The sequence below is a fragment of the Aphelocoma coerulescens genome, chromosome 3 (assembly GCF_041296385.1).
Source record: "Aphelocoma coerulescens isolate FSJ_1873_10779 chromosome 3, UR_Acoe_1.0, whole genome shotgun sequence".
NCBI classification, from domain to species: Eukaryota; Metazoa; Chordata; class Aves; order Passeriformes; family Corvidae; genus Aphelocoma; species Aphelocoma coerulescens.
The window spans coordinates 85072372-85095008 of NC_091016.1; the positions used below are offsets into that span (position 1 = coordinate 85072372).

The 22637-nt window shown below is 37.6% G+C and overlaps 1 protein-coding gene across 13 annotated transcripts in view; it reads right to left on the reverse strand.

The window, feature by feature from the left end:
- Positions 1-22637, reverse strand: part of KLHL32 (kelch like family member 32) — a 127136-nt gene that overhangs the window by 73062 nt on the left and 31437 nt on the right. For all 13 annotated transcript variants that reach the window (XR_011149962.1, XR_011149960.1, XR_011149961.1 and 10 more), the window contains one exon: positions 5814-5921. Coding sequence is in view for 10 of the 13 variants with exons in the window: in XM_069011106.1 (XP_068867207.1) it covers positions 5814-5921 (108 nt within the window). In the remaining 3 variants the exon portion in view is untranslated. The remainder of the gene's footprint in view (positions 1-5813; positions 5922-22637) is intronic.

The following is a 22637-nucleotide window of genomic DNA, read 5'->3' on the forward strand; positions in this document are numbered from 1 at the left end:
GGAGGAAAGAATGTTCTAGTCCCCTGCAGGCAACTGCCCAATGCCCTGGCACGTAATGTTTGGTAGCACTCACTATGAAATCCAGATGTCTCATTAGCCAAAGCCAGAAAGAATCATGACCACCATTTCTCTGATATGTCATAATATTTTTCCAGAAAACTAGAAGAAAATCTGTGTTAAATGCACAGCATATATACATCATAAAACCATAGAATATTTCAATTTGGAGGGCACCCATAAAGATCATCTAGTCCTATCTCCCTGCTAATTGCAGAACTGTCCAAAACTAAACACATGTCCAGACATTCCTTGAACTCTGACAAGCTTGGTGCCATGACCACTTCCCTGGAGAACCTGTTCCAGGGACCTGCCACCTTTTCATTATTTCCAGCCTGAACTTTCCCTGACATAGCTTCACAACACTATGAAGTACCATTACTGTAATTAAAGAGGGTTTGGATAAGCAAGACTTCAAGCAAATTCACTATTCTTTGGGAAGGTGTTTCATTATTTTAATCACTTTCAGCACTAGAAAAGCTACCTTGTCCCTAGCTTAATTCCTGTCCAGAGCACATGAAGTCAAATATTTAATTTTCTCTAAAATGAACTGCATAAAGTGAGTTAATTAAAGCTCTGTATATCTAAGCCCCTTAGGCAACCCATAGCTGAACTGTGAACCTAGGACCTAGTAGCTGTAACCTAGCACTAGATACAGAAACAAGATTATCCTGAGAGAAGTGAAAAAGGAAAAGCCCAAATCTAAGTATCAAATTCATATTTTTTCCTTTGAAATTACATTGAAAAATGATGTTAAGTATTTATAGTAAGACACAGACCTATTGTATTCAGTTACACATGACTTTGGCATATTGTCCCCAGTAGAAAAGAGCAAGGATAGCTGAAGTCACTTTTGCTAGGGCACAGCAGGTAGTTTAATTGATTCATTTTAATCTAAAAGCAGCCAGTGGAACTGCTGTGCACAGGATGCAGTAGGTCACTTACCCAAGAAAATCAACCACCACAATACACCTTTGCAATACACCTCCATCCACAAGAGAGAGGATTAACACAATAAGAGGCACTGAGATATTGACAGCTGCCTTACCCTGGTCTTAACTAAAAATGGCAGATGAAATACTGGTTGATCACTAGAAAAAATGTCAACATCAAATGAGGAGGGGAGTTGATGAGAGATGAAAGCCAAGATTCTATAAAGGAATCAAAGCAATTATAAGGAGAAATAGTTGTGCTTAGAAATAATATTTATTTCTACTAATTCTTTACTATCTAAGAAGATCTACTCTTTCATGGCTTTTGTTAAAGAAATAACTAAACTGAAAGAACAATTTCACAAAGGAGCTGTAAGATAATACTTTAACTAATCAGAGGTTTGTGTGCATGAATTTGAAAAATCACGTGATGGTACTCTACCAATTCCTGAAGCCTGTTTGGTAAAGTGATAATAGCTGTCAACGGGATGACAGATTTCAAACTAACTGAATACAAAGTAAAGGCAATAGTTAAATAGGACTCACACTGATAATGCATTAAAGTAATATTGGGAGCAACATACCTGGAAATAAAATGAAGTTCTAGATTTGTAACTGGGATAATATACTCATATTACCTTTATTAAAACACTGCTGGTACATTAGCATTTTGTGAGTAAAAGAAAACCTATTAAATATGCTAATAACAGAAAGTTTAAAACCTATTTTTGAGTCACTATAAGTGCAGCTTCATATGTGGCTTTTAATAAAAGGAAACATTTCAACATGCCATAGTTAGGAAGGAAGGCTGTGTTAATCTCAGGCTATGAAAGTATCACAGGAAAAATTACCCCAAAATTCACTTTGGGAAAAAAAGCTGAACATAAAAAGCCTCATATATAAGGGCTTCCTCACTAATGCTTTCATTTCAGCTTTGCTAATTCAGGATAATATTTCTATAAATACAGAAACAAAATATTAGGGTTTAGGGGAAAAAAAACAGACCAGCCACTTAGGAAAATGGGACTTAGGAGAACTTGGTATTAAGCACTAAGAAAGCCACAAGTGTGTTGTGCTGCCTCTGGAAAGTTATTTTCTCCCAAAATAATATCCTGTCTGTGATGCAACAAAATAAGGACAGTGATTACTTGCTTTCGTAATTTCTTTTGAGGTCCTCAAACAAAATTCTATCTAAATGCAAAATATTTATTACCGTAGATTAAAGACATATGATAGAACATAATTACAAAGAACATCCAAGTCTGAAGCACTTCAGTATGCATGGGACTCTGTATTTTTGTTGAATTAGGATCACAATCATCCCCTGCAAATTAAAGCCAGTGTTCCTCTGACTTGTCAGCTGACTACACTGGCCTATTTCGTGGCTATCCCATTCCTCCAAGTAAGATTATGTCTCTTTTTAACAAAAGAGTTAAAATTATAAAAGGTAGTCAAAAAGAGTAGACAACTGAGTCTCTGACACAGTGATTAAGGCTCTTATTTTGACAGCAGGGATTGTGAGCTCCAAACTCTTTGCCTAGAAATGCTTCTCCATATGAGTATTCTAAAACATATTGTTCATAAATTGATTGTACTTGATCCATCTCCCTTCCAAGGCACACTTGACACTTGCAAAATGCCCTTGGGAGAAGAAAGGGAGAGTAATCTACTCACTGAGACTCCGGCCTGGCCTTACTGCTGCCAGCTATGAAGTAAAAGAGAGAATGACCTTAAAGCCCTTCTGGGAAGAAAGGATATGGGAACTACGACAGTAAAAGAACCAACTACAACAGGAAAAGAGTTGTACCTCTGAATTCTGAATATGGGGATTACATAGTAAAATGCCTATGGATGAGATGAAACATCTAAGACATATTTTGCTGAAGATTTTATTATTAAATGATTACTGAGAACATACACGCAAAGAACAAAATCAAAGTCTACTGCCACTCCTTTTGTCCATTTTTATTTATTTCTATACCAAAATTTCTTTCTTTGTAATTATTAAGGACCATAGTAATGGATTAGTCCAGTTGGAATTAAATTATTTATACTTGACTTGAGTTTTAAAACACTCTTTTTCTGAAAAATCAATTTTTCCTTAAAAGCAAAATATTTTCAACAGTAATTACAGTAAGGTACTGTCTGCCTAAGTAGACAGGAAGATGAAGGTTGCATTTTAAGGCCACAGGAAGATTTCAAATTAACAAAAAGAGTGTTGTGTGACAGAGTTTTGGACGACAGAGTGTAATTTCAGATTTCATGGTCATCCTGAAAATTAAATTTCTTCATTTTAATAACTTTCAAAAACTGCAGGCATCAAATATTGCCATCCTGCAATATTAAATATTTCCACCAGATGTCTCCATTATATTATTTTACACAGAAAGTTGCACCCAGTTTGAAGTATAATGTATCAAATGTAGGTGCAGTACATTAAAGAAGTAAAGAGAAGAAAGCTGCAACTAATTACTTATCTGTTTAGACAAGGACATTTTAGGGACTTCCACCATGTTACTAGAGAAACACCGATTTTTTTGAACTAATATTTTGGCCAAATAGGATTAAAATAAAAATAAGAGAGGGAGTTCATGGTTTTCACTTTAAGAGGCACTCCAGATCACATCTTGGTACCCACATTTTCAGAGCAATATAAGGTTGTATTTGGCACAAGTGACTTCTGGATTACTAAGAACTATTTTGTTTGTTTTTTAAAAACAGGAGGAATTTTATAAACCAAGCTAAAGACAATTCTGTTTTCAGAACTCTCTGATGTAAGCATGCAGTAATACAGGTATTTACCAATAGCCTTTGTGGATTAGTCCCAATCACTGCCTTGAAATGTTCACCCAGATTCTGTCAGTCTGAGTCAGAACACAAGCAATGCTGAACACATACAAATGCAGGGCCAGAAGAGAATTCCAAGGATGAAAGGGAAACGAGACACTGCTAATTCTCAGACCCACGTTTCACTGAGTTGTGCTTCAAAGGCATCTTTGCAAGAGAACTACTACAGAATCCTTCTCATTTGTCTGTGCATCAACATAGCACTTGGTGTATCTGACAGACACAGAGCAAGCTTCGCCTCATAATCACTTATACGTACGAGCAACTATACGTACATGCACAGCTATACTTAACTCAGGAAACCCACTCATTTATTCAAAGTAGGTTATGCCTGAAAGTGAAAGACTCAAAAAGTGTCTAAAGGGCCAAGGACAGAAGGTACATATTTCCCAGGGATCTGAGGATACTACCCTGGAAGCAACGTGGGGTCACTTGCTGTGTTACATAAAAGCCATATCCAGTCTTTCAAAGGTTCTTCAATGTATTTTACACGGGTTTGTTAAACTTTGAATTTTGCAGAAAGATGGGGAATACCTCTAAGCATAGCAGACAGGATGGATCAGACAGAAATCAATTACAACCCACCTTCTCAAAAGATACTTTCATTTAACCAGAGTTTTCTCTTCAGAATAATCAACCTATAGTTTTAAATGGCTAAGAGGATAGGTACCTAACATTTTCATTTTTACCAAAGACATTCAATTTTTATTAAAAGCTTTCAGCCGCAAGAAAAAAAAGCATATCAATGACAAGTCATGTACGGAGATCTTCAGCTAATTCACTAATATAGTATGGCATCTCTGTTTATCATTTTTATCAAAGAAATTTTGAATACGTTGTGTTTTCCAAAACAGCACAAACTCAAATTTTTTCAGAGAAATTCAAGTGCTAGTCTCCAAAACCAATGCTAAAGCATAACTGTTTTCTGGGCTGGTGACAAAAATAGGTCATTTAAAACAGGTAATTTTTTCCCCTTATTTCTATTTAGTTTCCTTTAAAAAGTAAAACAAACAAACAAACAAAAAAAAAAAAAAAAAAAAAAACAAACAAACAAAAAGACCCCAAACAAGTCCATGTACTCAATCCACAGTATGGAAGCAGATGCCTTAAATTTTTATAACCCAACAGCTCTTCAGAGTAACATCACATGTATTTAAGCCTTCCTTTTCAAAATTAACTAATAAACGTCACTAATACGTCAATGGACTCAGCTGCTGTAGTGATATTCCAGAAATAGTTTGGTTATCTAGAACTTTTGGAGTCCAAAGCAAAAATAGCTGGGTGTTCTATGATACTCAGCTGGGTGTTTCATGATAGCTCACTATCCATGAACAGTGAACTGAGATGAAGTCACACAGCAACACTGTCCAAGCATGCAGTGCAGAGGTCATAAATACTTCTTTTTCCCACCTTTTTTTTTTTTCTTTCTTTCTTTCGGGCAAGGGGTAGAGGGAAAAGGAGCATCTCTCTGCATTTTCTGAAGTGCCATAAAGTGATACCTAGCCTGTGGTCATAAAGACACAATGAAGATGTATAGTGTCTATAAGCATTTACAAAGATGCCTCAACTGCATCTGTCCGGAGAGTAAGACACTACTTTTCCCATCAATTATATAATTTCTCAAACACAGCAGAGTTTATAAATATTTATTATAAGGGAAATACATTTAATTTTGCAAGCAGATTCAACTCACATTAAGATTTTATGAATAGCCAGGCAACTATAAAAAGGGCATGAAAGCCCTACATGGCTCCCTACCTGACAATGATGCACATAAAGCACTGTTTTTATTAAACAATCCTTCTGAAGAAAAAAAATCCACCACAGTATAAGAAAACTAAGACCTGTTAAACTGAAATATCTTGTATTGAATAGCGCACAAGAAAAATATTTTCTAGTACCTCTAAAAAGGTCACACTCAGTTTTTATTGCAGTTGCTTTTGATTGTGTTTCTTAATTTGAAGAACTGTACAATACCTGTCCAGTATATGCAAAGTCCAGGGCCTGTTTTAAACCGAGGCTTGTGACACCATGTAAATTCACCTCATCAGCTTCACTCTCAACCATGCAGAGACTGAACATTGCCTATGGAAAAAAACCAGAAATGCCATTAACCAATTTTGGATAAGAATTCCAAATAGCAGCAGCCTTGAGAGTTAGAATGAAATCTATACCAAGTTTTCAGTAACACCACAGCAATCAATCTTGCAACTGAGTCCTTTTATCATTAAAGAAATACAAAAACTTATTCTGGATAAACTGAGATAAATCCCTTTGGTCCATATATATATATTTTTTAACTAAGTAATTCAAGTGAAATCAGCAAGACCAGTCACACAATAAGGTATCATTCAATAAAAAAAGATAACTGGACTCTGGGAAAAGAACCTACACAAGCATCACTAAAAATAATACTTATGTACAGTATCATTATATATAAGAAGGAACAGTAAGCCATACACAATTACTTGAGAAGAAGGGGCAGTTAAAATACCATTGTTTATAAGCAATCCTTTTCAAATAAGCATTTCAGACTGGAATATGTGCAATATAATACTCAACGTATTAAATTAAGAGGAATGATGGAGATGCAGTCACCTAAACTTACAACCTTCCCTTGCTTGTTATTGCCCATTTTCTCAGATCATAAAACCTAAACTGAAGATAGGCAAGGTGCTACAGAATTTCCGTGAAAATACCACTGAGAAGAGCAACTGTCCCTTTCATCCAGCCTTACTTTCCAGATTGTCTTGAGTGCCTAGCTGGACTGAAGCAATATCCTACTCAGTGTCTGAATCTTTGTGAGAATCTTTTTCTTCTCATCTCCATTAAACTTCTTTGCCCTTCACTCTTCCCTCCCAGCCTGCACTCCTGCTGCACTACCCATACTTACCACTCCTTCTCTCTCTATCAGCCCCATTCTCTATTCTTTGGCACCCTCCCACACTTTTTAAACAAAATATACCACTCAGAGTTTTTAAACAGTAAACTGTGAACAAATAAACTGAACACTTCTGCCATCTGTCACTACAAAAGAAAGTCTAAACTTATCCCCTTAAAGGATAAGTTTAAAACCTTAAAGTAGATTTTATGCTGAACTCAACGCCTTTATGGAGGCTACCAAACTCCATGTTACTGGAGAACTCCAGTAACAAAGCACTTCTCACGGACATAACCGCTGATACCTTCTTCCTATACTCTGGCTGATACCTGCAGAAGCTGAGACAGTCAACAAGCTCACTGGATTTCATATGTGCAATCTCTCCACCAAGGAGTGCTGAATTTAAAGGAAAAAAATAAGCTCTATCCCCCCCCCAACTCTTTAGCACATGAGAATGATTACATGACCTTTACTCAAACTATTCCATGATTTATCAAGAACTGAATAGTTCCTGCAAATAAGGAATTTCTTCAGAAAATATTAGAACTTTTAATCATTAAAACACCATAATCTGTTTCGTGGAAATCATCCAGTATAAGCAAGAATGACATTTATCATACAGTCACTCCTTCTATTTTTGCAATTTCTATTGAATTAAAGTGATATCAGGGCTTCTTCCAAACTAGCAACAGAAAAGAAGCAACAAATAGTTTAAAAGGCTTATCAAACAAAGTAAGACACTGCCCTGAAATATAGCTAGGGAGAAAAAAAAATTAAATTCTAACAAGTTCAGCCACCTTTTTTTATCCATTAAAAATGTAATCAGAGTTGGATATTTTGTTGTCATGTAGTAGCTAATGTAAGGCTTCAGAGCTTGCCAGGAGCTGGAAGGTACCCACCCATCAGCCACCTACTCCTTGGAAAAGCAGACCTGCAGCCCCTGTCTGGAAGAGATAAGCTTCTCTTCTCAGAAATTCACTGCTAGATAAACCTTTTGGGAAATATTCCTTTCACACACCAATTCCTGAATAAAGAGAGTAAAGTCTCAAATCAATATCTGTCTACCCAGGGGTAGATTTGCACACCTTCTGTACACTCAATTCCGTCACTGACTGTCTGCAGAAAGGCTGGAAATGCTCAGAGGTAAAAGATGCTCTGTGTCCTCCAACCATGCTACAGTAATAATCTGTACACTACAGACCTGTACATAGGAACCATCTAAAAAGAGTGTGGTTACTAATCTTTTATTCTGATCAAGGGATAATATTCCACACAATGAGTTAAGGTTACAAATACAAAGAAACACTTAACTGAATCTTATCTGTAAACCTGGAATCATTCCTATATGATTTCTCCTGTGTACACTTACCAACTTTATCTTTAGGAGATTATTTTAACACAGAGATTCCAACATGGTCTTTACACAGGGTTTATTACTACACCTAACTTCGTAAACTCAGCAGGATCAGGCCACTAACTCAGTCACTGTCCATAATCACTCACAGCATTTAAGGAACACAGCCTCCAGCAGAGTTTTGAGCCCTGCCAGCTAGCACTCTCCCAGGCAATGCCCAGACTATGGTTCAGGAGATAACTATAGCCAGGGCTGTTGCAAATAGCATGGATAAAGCCAAGCTGTTCACAGAGGTTTAGACATATTGTCACATGCTGTGTTATGCCAGACAACAAGCCCTCATTCACCTTATTTTATAACTACAGATACAGTCTAAGAGTGCAGTGGGCTATTAGAACTGTAGCTGCAGGTAAGACACAACTATGGATGTGGAGAATCATAGAATGATCTGGGTTGGAAGGGACCATAAAGATTATCTAGTTTGAACTCCCCTTCCATGGACAGAGGCACCTTCCACTAAACCAGCTTGTTGAAAGCCCCACCTAACCTGGCATTAAAGACTTACAGGGACAGGGCATCCATAAATTCTCTGGGCATCCTCGCAGTACAGGATTTCTTCTAATATCTAGTCTAAACCTACTCTCTTCCATTTAAACTGAAAGCCTTTCCCCTTGTCCTATCACTACATGCCCATATCACAAGTCCCTCTCCAGCTTTCTTGAAGGCACTCTCTACATAAAGAAAGGACACACACCCTGAAGCCTTCTCTTTTTCAGGCTGAACAGATCATTTCTCTCAGTCTTTCTTCATAGGAGAGGTGCCCCTTCTAATCAGTTTGGTGGCCCTCTTCTGGACTCATTCCAATAGGTCAAGTCCTTCCTGTATTGAGGACCTCAGAGCTGCATACGGCACTCCAGGTGGGGTCTCATGAGAACAGAACAGAGGGGCAAAATCATCTCCCCCAACCCACTGCCCACACTGCTTAGGATGCAGCCCAGGATACAACTGACTTTCTGGGCTGAGAGTGCCCATTGCTGGGTCAGGTCCAGCCTCTCATGCACCAGCACCCCCAAGTCCTTCTCAGTAGGGCTGCTCTCCATCTGTTCATCCCTCATCCCCATACGGGAGGCTGCCCTAAGCCAGGCGCAGCACCTTGCACTTGGTCTTATTAAGCCACATGAGATTCCCATGGGTCCATTTTCTGGAGCTTGTCCAGGCACCTCTGGATTGCATCCCATCCTTCAGGTGTGACACCCAGAGTTGTGTCATCTGCAAATGCACCAAGGGTGCACTCAACCACTTTGTCCATGTCATTGATGAAGGTACTAAATAACGCTGGTCCCAGTACAGACTCCTGAGGGACACCACTTGTCACTGATGCCCATCAGGACTCTAAGCCATTGACCACTACCCTCCAGAAGCAACTGCCCAAACACTTTCTTATCCATCTACCAGTCCCCTCATTTAATCCATCTCTTTCTAATTTAGAGAGAAGGATGTTGTGGGAGACTGTGTGAAAGGCTTTACAAAAGTTCAGATAGATGATGTCTGTAGCTCTTCCCTTGTCCAGAAGTAGTCACTTCATCATAGATGTGATACATCTGCTATTCAGAGTTCATTTGCTCAAATATTATCCCCAAGTAATCTGTGAAAGTTTTTGAAACTGGGTAGGAACTACATCTCTTTTTCAGGAAGCAAGGCCAAAGAATTTGATCAAAAGACAGGCCTGCAATGGTCCTCAGACAGTTCCCATTCAGCTGAACTGGATTAGCCTCCAGGAAAGTAGTCCCCCCACTTGAATGAACTTCGTACTGCTCACTGATCCACACTGCCTTCACCAGCAGGCAAATTTCCTTCTCAGCCTGATAGTTTTTGAGGTTTAATCCAGCATGACAAAAAAATCTGTTCTACCATAGGCAGAAATTGAACTCAAACTCAGTGTTTAATTTGCACTCTTGTACCTGAATATTGTAGTTTAACTGTAAAAAAATACGGACCATTAAATTCTGATTTAAGACTTCACCAATACATGGAGAATGAGTTACGGTTGAGCTGTTAAACTCCAATTTCAGATGCATCCCTGAAAACACTCTAAGGTTTTATGAGCTTATATAGATCCATCAGTCATGCTTTTAATACAAGGCTACTAGCCTACTTTATTTTTCCCTCGGGTACATTAAAAACAAGGCAATAAGATAAATATCTCAGGTGGATGTAGAAGTGAAAGACAAGAAAAACAAATGAAATACAAAATATTTGGACAAATGCACAATTCAAAGGCAAACCTAGCAGACAAGTTACCAAATTTGGCTAAGCATGAAATGTTAATCATGTTAGTTATTGACTTCATTCAACAATGCTATTATACTTTATTTTAAAACATTTCAGCTTGAAATAAAATCTATTTGGTAATGCCTCATTTCTGCTTCAAGACCTTCATGAGAGTGGGAAATACAAGTTGCCAATGTTAACCAAAGATCCCTTTTATAATAAAAACCCCCTGATGAGAGGACTTATCCTTTTTTCCAGCTTCTTAAAATATAAATAAATAAATAAATAAATAAATAAAAGATCTTGTTCTGCCACCCAATCGTATACTTAGCCAACATTGTGGTAAATAAACTGATTGCTTAAATTCTGATATTTCAGTTAAGATTTTAAGTAAGTAAACGAAATCCCTCAACACAAAATAAGTACAATCCACTTGCCATTTTGTGGCAACTGCTCCAAAATTCAGGTCTCAACATGCTGTCACAAATGGATGTATTCCATTTGTGGAACTCCACCTGAGGTCACACTTATTTCAGATGCTACAGATTTGGATGGCCTTATTCTTGTGGGGCAGGCAGACACTTTATTAGCTCCTCTTTTTGGAGGAAGGGAGGAATCAACCCTCTATTCTTCTTCTAATCTTGGCCTGAAACAAAGCTACAGACCTATACCCAAAGGAAAAAGAAAACAAAACACACAGTCCTTAGATAAAAATATTCAAGCCATAAAAAAATTCTCGGACTCTTGAAAACTAGACTTCAAAGAAATGTAGCAAGCTGTTGGGCATTTAACACAGAGTGCAACCGTAGTTTCACAACTTGGCCCTCAGCAGTCACAGGCACTTTTATAAAAAGTTTTCTCCTACAAATATAGATTACAAAAGTCAACAAGAGCTCCAAACTGAATAGCACACAACCACAGGGTGTATAGACTTAGATGTTATAAGATCTGATGCCAGGCAGAGCAGTCCAAGTAAAAGACACTTAGAACAATCATTGTGTCTAACTTTCCATGCTCAGCACAGCAACATGCTGTTGTTTAGCTTTCAAAAGCAAAATGCACAATAGCTGTAAAACACCACCAAATCAGAATAATGTATTACTGTTAAAATGTCCATACACATTGATTTTATCAGTCAGGCAGCACTGCAGCAACATATATAGACTCCTTCACAACATATGACTTCAGGAACAGATACCAGGGTAACAGACACACAAGATGATACTCAAAATCCCCAAAATACAAATTGCTCACTGTCACAGTGGTGACATACAAAATTGCTCCTTGCCTTTGAGTCATTTTCTTACTTACTCAGATGTTCCATATCCATGAGAGTAATGAGCTTTTCCTCATTTGTACACATCAACCTTACAGCCATGTCAGTCATAGCAAACAGCAAAATCATCACAAAACAACTTAGCCAAGTTGTATGCATTTTACACAAGCAAATTTTGTCAGTGAATTCCACATAGCTTAGTGGCCTTTTAAAAGCAAGAAACACAATCAAAACACATGCAGTGTCAGGAGGCAGGTAAATCATGTAAAAAGAACAAATGGTTATGGTTTACGCTGTTAAAAAAATAGCACTGTGACTGAAATCATAAGTAACTTGCCTCTATGACCTGAGGCCTCCAAGAAGTACCCTGCCTCTTCTAGGAGTAAAGAAGTACATGGTTCCAGTGCATAGTAATAACTTCTAAAATATCTCAAACTTCTTTCAGCAAGATTGTGAAAAGACATTCATTATCTTCCATTTTTGTTTGATTCAGCTTCAAATGCAACTTTCAAAAGAAATCTAAGCTTTCAAAAATGGGCAAGTAAGCTGAGCTTACTACAGCAAACTACAGTAACTCCAAAAGTAACATTTGCTCCCTCTGTTTTCTCAAACACTGCTTTGGTAACAACCAGCAGCCCTAGATCCACGTCCACTATAACACAAAACAAACATTTGGAATTTCCCACCAATGCATAGCCCTGACCTACACAAATTCTTGTTCATCACAGACTTAGCTGCACAATAATAAAGTCCTGGGATACTTTAGAATTACCTCCATTTAGCAAACTAAGTGCTAAAGAATTGATCAATGAAGTCACCAAGGTTTTCCTTTGCTATTTATCTTGTTGCATTGAATTTTCAAAGTAATTAACACTATCTAGTATTGTGGTGGCCAACAGCTGGCCTAAAGGCCTCACAATTATAATTAATACCCATTTTATAACTGAAAGGTAACTAATTATATAAGTACCTTGATTATATAACCTGACCAGTGTGGGCTCTTGGAGAGAAGACCTGGGCTGTTGAGGAAGCGAGCAGCCATTGGCTGATTGGCCGGGTGGCAACCGGTTTGGCCATGCACTGACCAGGGATTGACCATGCAGACCTTCAGATCTGTATAAGGGGAAGAAGACTCAATAAAAGTTGGCTGTTGTGCATGAGGCCGGTGTGTCTTGTCACTTGTCTGTCTCCGAAAGGGCAGCAATCTAGGATTGTGTTACTGGTTTAAAAAGAGCTGATTTGTCATCTCAAATTTCTGCCTCCACAATTAAACAATGGTACTGAAGCCAGTTCTTTTTAAAATTATGTTTAAATAGTTAGGGATTTTCATTAAGGGCAGTGTTTTATTCAAATTCACTTCCCACATCATATGCACTTAATTCTACATTCACCTGTTCCATTGCTTTTTCTTTACAGGAAATTGATTGCACTTCTCATCTCAGGCATCAGAAGAGCTATGAAGAAAGTAAACTAACACTTTGGAGATCTCAGATCAATTTCCCACATTGCTCAGGGAACTCAGTTATGATGTGATACCTCAAGATTTTTTTCCATTTCATGTGTAATTTTAAGCCTGTAAGAAATCTTACTGGCATCAACAGAACAGATCAGTCGTGCATTCTTTCTGATTTGGGACCTAATCTTATCTGTTACCTGGGCTACTAAGTATCCAGCCCTGACATAATCTTTTCTGTTTGGACTGTAAACTTTTTCAGGCCAAAACATTATCTTTTGCAGTTTGTATTAAAAATAGCAATTCCTTGTTCATGTAACAGTAATATTAAATAAATAAATCATACTCTATTTCATCTACTTTGTTGTATTACTCCTGAAACAACCTTTGGATGTTCTTAGCTTCATGTTCTGATTCTTCATTACATAAGCCATATAATTTTTCCTTTGCTGTTTCCACCTATCACAACAAAAAAGAATACATTCAGAATCTATGAATAGGAGTCAAAATACTGCTTTGACAGATGACCATGCCCACATCAAATATCAACTATGCTCCAGATGAGCAATGTATACTTACCCAAATAACCGATCTAATATGTGAATGTTTCTTTACAGCATGTAAAAATGTGCCTTGTTCTTCATATAACTAGCTTTGTTTCCCTCCCAATTCGAGCCTGTCTATCCTAAATCAATCATCAGCCAATCAGCCATGTCCCTCTGGAGTCTCTCTCACACTGAAAAACATATCCATCAATACCAATTGCATGAAATATGATTAAGAGGCTCATTACACGATTCTTCTGAAAAAAGTTCTATATAAATTCCCAGAGAAAATGTCACATAACATCAATCACTGATAACTGAGCCTACAGTAATTTATCTGCTCTATGAAACCTACCTAAATATTGTTTTTTAAGCATTTGCCAAGCAACTAAAATGAATCCCATGAAATGGAAAGGTCAGCTATCATTCATAGTTTAAGAGAATATATAGTAATAAATAGTTAAAGAAATAAAACTGAGCAGCAAACTATACAACTTTATGCACAACATTCAAGTGTCACATATTACTGTTAGCAAAGCAAATTCCACTAAACCTTTGGTGTTTCTTTTAGTATGCCAGTGTCAGACAGTGACAGATAATTACTCAGCCCCAAGAACTTACCAACTCAAGGATATATACAGTGCACTTGTTACATTACACTCTGGATACAAAAAGATAACCCTTTCTTGGCATCTTTCAAAATAAGTAATGAAAATTGCAATAAAGAGCTACCTTACTCCTTAGAGAACCTAAGGCTGTGATATTTTTTCCTGTTTGTATAGTGGACATTCCATCAAGAACAAAGTCATTTTCTTGGTTTTAACAAAGCAGAGGGTCTTCATTCCCAGTCAAAATAAAAACATAAATATTAAAACGAACAAACAAAAAAAATCCCCAAAATTTTGTTGCTAGCAAGTTATATCCTTGATTGAAACTGCATCAAACATAATTTGTGTTTTGATAGTCAGAGTTTAATAGTGTAATGTGTCTTCCCCAAACCTCTGCTTAGGTACACAAACATAATTTAAGCCATATGGAAAAATGAACTCTTTAGCATGCTACTCCTAATGAGTTGCTGCATCATCCCTAGACTCTCATTCAAAATCTAAGTAGTGCCATAGAAACAAAATAATTCTACAATTTCCATGTGCATCTCTGTATCAGAACAAAAAAACCCACAAAACTGTGAACTATTACAGCTACAGTTCCAATATTTCAAAATGAATTGGTCATCACAAGTGGTCCTGAATATCAAAATTATTATTTTATGGCAGAAGCAAGAAAACTGAATTTTAAGGACACTGCCATGCAAAGCACTGCATAAAACTCCAATAATGTACAGTCTGTCCTAACAATAGACACCCATAAGCAGGCCTGCCTTTTGGAGAATAAAGAAAGCAGCATAACTAAAACCAGATTTTTTTCCAGCATTTCCAGTCAAGCACAGAAAAGCATGAGTCACATTTGCAAATTTTGGCTTAAATTGGTTTAATGCTTCCCAGTGAATGCATAAGCCTATTGTTCACGTCCTTCGATGATTTTAGCAAGTGATATCAAAAGCAAGCCCAGAATAAAATTGCAATAAAAGTCACTTAGCTCTTGAACTAGCATTTTAACTACCACAATACACTTAATTCAGGGAGGCAAAGCTTCTTGTGATTCCCCCCTCCCCAAGAAAAAAACATGATCCAAACTTGGACACCTTTAAGGGACTTCATTTTTAAAACCTACTTCATATAATACCATTAAGACAAGTTTTCCACCTTAGTGTATGCAGGCTCTAATTCAATAGTTGTACAGCAAGGCTTAATCTAACAGAACTGTAGTAACAATCTTAGTTGTTATTATAATTACCTTTTTAAGGAGCCATTTATATAATGGGATGTGAATGTCATTAGACACTGACATCCAAATGTTCCAAGCAATAGTAAACTATAGCAATTACTTCTATTCTGTATCATAACTGCAAAAGCATACTTGTTATGTGAGAAGTCTAATGCTGAAATTTTAAATCGTTCATTTTATGAGACACCCTTTTCATATCCTGCCCATTTTATGAGGGTTTGAACTAGACCTTTGTATCCTTTAAAATAATTCTACTTTTCACTATGATTATAAATCTTGTTTTCCATTAAGAATACAGCACAACTTTGCTAAAGTACCACCCTTAATTCCCACCAACATATTTATTAAATTCTTTTATACAAAGTAATAAAACCAGCTTACTGACTATTTTTCTTTGTTTTTTCATACCCTTATACTGATAAAAACCTAAAAAGTAAACAAACACTAACAATTTGCAAAATAAAAGAAGAATGACTTGACTAACCAAGCTTGTATTAATGTTGCAGTCATTTGTCACAGTAGTTTTCATCATCAGCTAAGCTCTACCCTCCATCAGCTACCTCCTCTGGAACAAATGCCTCCATAAAATCATCTCTTCACAAATGCAGTAGCCTGCATTTGACCATGTTCATTTATCCTTTGGCTTTTCCTTCAACTCTAACAAACAAAGCCCTTCTGAGCTAACAGACCACAATGACATTAATTTAATTATTCCCATATATTCTCTATGCTTGACACCTACTCCTTCTTGGCTGAAATCTTACCCTGACAGGGTAGATGATTAAGTGCCAGGTAAAAGAGCTTCTGAAAATGCAGATGGACATTTCATAAGTTGTCCTAATATTCCTAGTTGTTATATAAAATGGGTTTTGTGTATATTTGTTGCCTATTTGCATAGCTGGCACTCTATGACCCTGGAAGGGCAGGTTATTTCATCAGTAGCTGAGAATGTTCCACATGTCTAAGGAGATGGTAATTTGATTTTTGCACACATACACACACAAACATGAAATTGGTTCTATATATATATACAGGTAATGGATGCAACCCAGTGGTGAAGAGTGTGTTATGCTGGGCTTTAACCATTACTTTTTCACAATGTGGATTCACAAAAAGCTTTTGACAGAGGCCTTTAAATGCCTGGAAGGCAAACTAGGCAAGAGAGAAAAGAGGAGAGATCTTTGCCTGGATAAGTGACTGAATACATAAAACAGTGAAAAAGAAAAGACCGGGCCAGTTTTCACAGGGAGTGATGATTCCAGTGGAGCACCCCATGCTTAACATATGCAGAGCAGTTCTGGAAAAGGGCAAGAGCAGTGCAGATAGGAAGTCCATGGAGACAAAACTATGCAAGGATTGTATGGAAGAAGCAGTTGGCTTCTAAAATGGCAATTATAAAAATGAACATGTGAGTTTAACAAAAAATCATCCTGATCCTCAGCAATAAAAATAAGAAAAAAATTTAAAAAGGTAACCAAATCTTAGAAATTTTTTTTTGCAAGAGAGAAGAAAACAGAAATCAATCCTGTGCCCATACAGAAATTTACACTTTGTCTATTGCATGCAATCCCCTTACCCTCAGCTCACAAAACACCAGAGCTGTCAAAACTTCGGAGTAGGGCAAGAGGCTTCATCAAGAATCCTGCACAGCTTCCATTTAAATAGCAGCTGATTAAGTCAAAAGTTTCCAGCTGGAAAAGAGATGATTGAGTGCCATGAGAAGAACCAATGGTTATCTTTTCCAATAGAAGAACTAGAAGGAATCAAGTGAAACTGGTAGAAACCAGCTTGACAATAAACAAAAGTAGATCTTCATACAACAGGCAGTTGTCCACCCTGTACAGGGCACGAGAAATCTTACACAGGCCCAATGGGAAAGAAGATAAAAGCTTAGAAGAGAGACCTATTTAGGATTGCTGAACAGACAGGAATCACACCCTGCTCCAAAATGCCTGAGCTGAAAACAGCTGAGGAATTCTCTGGAACACACCACACACACTTACCCTGGATTTACTCTTCTTCACCAGACGTCTCAAACAGCTACTGCTAAAGTAAACAGCCAATGATCCAACTCAGTGCGGCCATTCTTATGCTCTCACCTACAGCTGCTAAGGGCATCTCCCTCCTTTGAGGCATTACTGATCAGTTAGGAGATTGAGAGGCAGTTTGATTCATTCATCACTCACACATTAGGTCATTCAGTAAGAGTAGACTGGGATTTAGAGAAGTTTTTGATGTCTAAAGTTTGCAAACTGGCTGGCTCAGGCAGACTAACTCCTGCCAAAGATAAGCAACCAGCAGTACTTTATAAAGCTGTTCAGGACAATCAAATGCAAAGGTTCCACTGCTTAAATCCAATGTTTTACAAGACTGAGACCTACAGTGACATGAATTCAATTTGCCAATATTATATTTCAGTCTACTAAAATGAAGGTGTTAACAGGATGTAAAACAACAGCACTGTTGACAATGAAGCAACTGAAGAATTTATTTAAAGAAAGGTATCTCCTCTAAACTTCAAACAAGCAACACAAAAGCCAGAATTGCATTGTACTGGGCTTCTTATACAAACAAGAGACTGGAACATTCCCTGAGGGAGTAGCCAAAAGGAAAACAGCTATTTCAAGTGTGGTAAAAGATCCTAACACCAGCTTCAGCTCTCTGTTTCTTTTGTTGGATACTTCTCATGTTATTAAAATGGTATGTGGGTCCTAGTCACTGAAGCTAAAAGTGATATGCTGCCCAAATAATTCCCTCGGGTATTTTCAGCTTCACAACACCCACAGAATAATTTTAATTTTTCCTGAGGTTGTGTGGGAAGATACTGACAGAGACTACAAGATATACAAGCGCATCTACTGCATCCAACAATGTTCTGAAACACAAGACTTCTTCACCAGACTATAGAAACTGAGAAGAAAACAGGTACAAAAAGCTTCTCTGCCACAGGCCTGCCCCAGTAAATTGGTTTTCATGGGCAAACACTAAGCAACATAGAAATGCAGCTGAGACCAGCCCAAACTCAGAACACTTGTTATGGCAGCACTGCAAAACTGAACTGAGGGAGTCTGGTGTGGTGATCCGTTTACCCACTGCTTTTCTGACTCCGTATTTCCCCCCCTGCTTTTCCTTGCCCCTAGCCCTGGCCACTCCCTCGGGCTCTCCCTGCTGGTTCCTGCACCCCAACTGCGCCCATGTACCGCCCCTGCGATCTGACAAAACACCCCACGCCCAGATCACAGGGTCTCTCTGCCTCTGGGGATCGCTGGGATGAGATGTAAGATTAAAGATCCTGTGGAACCCTCATGGGGAGACCCTTCTCGCCTCCTTTGCCATCACTGTGTTGTAAGGCTCACAGCTACCGGAGCAAAACCGCGGAGCCGTCCCAAATGGACTACGGGAGGGCGACAATGGTCGCACTGCCCTGAGCAGCTCCACTGAGCTCTCAGGGAAAGCTGCAGCTTGCTAAACCAAACCTAGCACTACAATAGGCTGGAGTAAGCAAAGAAGATGGTTAAGAAAATGGACAACCAGAGCAACATGGCTGTAGCGACTCCTTTCTGTCCTAGTTTTAAACTGAGAAAATGCATCAATTCAATAGCCAAACACCACATGCTGTTATCACACCAATCTGAGACAGTGAGCCACAGCCTACTATGGCCTATCTCACTAACTGCAGAGTTGATTTTGCCATATACAACCATGGTGCATGCACTTACCATACAGGCACTTCAAAAAAGAAAAAGAAAGAAACATCAAAATGATACGACAGCATATTGTCTACCATCCAACACTGACAGAATTGCAATGAACTCATTTATGAACTATGTGAATTGCAACAGAAACATATTTACTCAGACAGAATAACATCTATTGGGAATTTGAATACAGAATTCAGAAAAGAGAAGATTCTTGTAGATGTTTTTGATAGCACCAACAGTGCTGAGCTGTGGGAATTCTGTCATCAGCAAAGAAAAATTGCTTCAGAGCCTCACAGAATAAAAACCCATTAAATACAAAGATAAGGATGAACAAAATAAAATAACCCAGATACACTTCCTTATTTTTCTCATTTTGAAAGAATATTAAAGTATTTCTTTAGACAGCTTTAAAACATTTGCAAATCATTTTTGTATATACTCCAGAAGTAAAAGAGGTTGTTCAGATAAACATTACACAAGACACCTCACACCTACCCATGCTATATTACTTCCAATGCTTTGATTTAACTTAGTAAAACTATTGAAGTGCTTATATTAAACAATGTTTTGAGAAGTAAAGGAATGTGCAGTTTTTTTGACGCTCAACTATAACTGGATTACTGAATAATTAGCAGTAACATTCTAATTTGTATTTAAACTTCTAAAATATGCTAGTAATTTAACTTTTTTTTCCCCAGGCCTCCTCCTATTTTAGAAAAATTTCTTTTTTTTTTTTTCTTATGGGAAGCAAGCATCTCACTCTCAACAGGTGGCATATAAGGAATATATTCACAAAACCAGACACTATTATGAATCTTAAAATATCTTCTGCATTGTTGGCATCACTCAGAACCATGTTTATTGTGATCCATCTGGCTGATCCCACGTGTAGGAGAGCTTAAAACCAGTGCTAAACAGCTAGACAGCATGCCAAAACAGCCCTTCGGTTTCTTAAAGCATCACTGTATGGTAGTGAACATTATAAACTCAATAATCTCAAGCCTGGAACCACTACTAAGACTATATTCCTTCCCAAGTTTGCAGTTAGCATTCTTACATAACAAGAATGCATTAAAAAAACCTACAGAAACTAAGGAAGATTAAACAGAGAGTTAAGAAGGGGGAAAAGTAGTTTTATGTCAATACTAAGCATATTTAAATGAGACTTATTTATCAACGTTCTTATACAGGAAAACTGCTGGTGTGACAGTAAGTGAGAACAGACAGTAGATGAGAATATCCTGTTCCAAAATTTTGTATAGCAGTTGGAAACTGTTTCTGAATTAAGGGCTTTGATAATGGAGAATGGCACAGGACACTATGAAATAGTATGGCAAAGACCAGAAATTGGTCAAAAGTCTTGAGGGTTCTCAGACTGTGGGGAAAATGTTAAGAGTAAGAAGATGGCAAGGATGTATAAGTAAATGACAGATGCCACGTAGCTGGGATATTACTAGTTTTGCATAAATCATTATGGTGGCAGAAAGGGAGCTTGGTTTTTCATGGAAAAGGTTTCAAATGTCATATAACTTTTCATCAGTGAGAACAAAGATAAGAAAGAGAAGATCCAAGGAATCATAGCAGGGTGTATGGTTTGCCAGCTCTGGGATGTTCATCTGACATATTTATAGTTGTACTATCAGATTTCCAAACAAATAGCTTGGGGAAATCTGTTTACTGTTTGTAAGGATTCAAGAGAGAGGGACAAGAAAAGCAAGCCTATTGGTGAGCCTGACTCAGTACAAAAATTCCTCCTCTAGTACTCAAGCTAGAAAGCTAGTCTGTAAGTTACAGAATCACAGAATCATTAGTTAGAAGGGACCTTTGAAGATCATCCAGTCCAACCTCCTGCTAGAGCAGCTCACACAGGAACATGTCCAGGTGAGTTTGGAATGTCTTCAGAGAGGGCGCTCCAAGACCTCCCTGGGCAGCCCATTCCAGTGCTCTGCTACCCTCAATGTAAAGTTCTTCCTCAGGCTGAGGTGGAACTTCTCTTGTTTAAATTTATGGCCATTGCTTCTTAGCCTGCTGTTCAGGAAGTTCATAAGCAGACATCTATCCATACATGGCTTGGGACTAGGGAAGGACTGCAAGTAGAACTACTGCTTGGAAGAATAGAGCTGATTTGATCCAATAGGAAGAGCTTACATTTTTATAGGTTATCTGGAAAGACAATTTCTAAGAAGCATCACTTTTGGGTATGATAGAAAGGAAGATATTGTTTCTTTAGCAGACACATACCAGCGGTAAAATACTGAAAGACAAAATCACATTACACTGCAAAAGCAGCAGGCAGTCCTGATTTCCCTGAACTAGGTCTTTAGATCTAAGACATATCAGGGAGAGCCTTTTCCTCCTTATGATTAATATAGCAAGACTTCGAAAGCTACTTGCATCCATCAGCCTTTCAGTCCTCAGGGATTGGTTTATAAAAATTAATTCCCTAACCTTATCAAGAAACAATGCAGTATACTGTAAAATATGCAGTAAAATCAGCAATGCTGTGAACAAAGGAGGAAACCATCTAGCAAGGGGCAGGAAAGTCAGCACAGAAAACCCCTAAGAAGAAACTGTTTAAGAATCAGCTGTGACAGTAGTACAAAGTCTGTGTGCAAAACTATTATCTACTAGTTCATTTCAGAAAAGAAAAATTCTTCTAAGAATTGAGCATGCTCATTGTGGAAGAAGAATTAGAATATTATTGACATTTTAAAATCTATCCTAGATAATTGATATAATTTTATTCATCTAGATTAGATAGAAAATCTGCATATTTTTGAGAAAGATCAAAGTCCTGCAACTAAAAACCCACTCAAATGAAGAGTAAGGAAGAAGAAAGGAGTTTTTCTGATTGGAAAACCAATGTATTTTGTACAAGAAAATCTTGAGGTTATATAATCACCTGCCAACACTGTAAATGCCTACTAATGAAGTCATGCAGTAACATTTCATTTTGCTCCCAGAGGGGAAAAAAGCAGAAGAATCTTTTAATTGGAAATGACTTAGCTTGCTAGAGTTATCACAGTGCACACATATTAACTCAGCTGCCTTGTCTCAGTGCAATAGATTGAGACAAATGGCAAATCACAGCATGTCAATATGGAAAAGTTTGCCTAAAATGCTGTTTGTTGCATTAAAAAGAACCCATAAAAATACAGATATTTACTATTCTTTATAGTAGTATTTTAGAGTATGGAGATAACTATTATATTCCTTAGCACATTTTGAAAGAAGAGGTACTTCAGGAGCAGAAAACAAACCTCTAATTTTCAAGTGTTTAATCTTGCAGTGTAACTCCATATATGCAGCCTTTGTATCCAATTTCCTAAGGGGTTTTTTTTCATGATGAAAGAACCCACAAAATTTTGGTGTACAAATGTAACAAACTCCCAAACCAGGAGCTACGCTTAGGATTTAAATGTCAATGTTTCTGCACAGCTGGAACTATCAGACTAACTACACCAAAAGGAAGGAC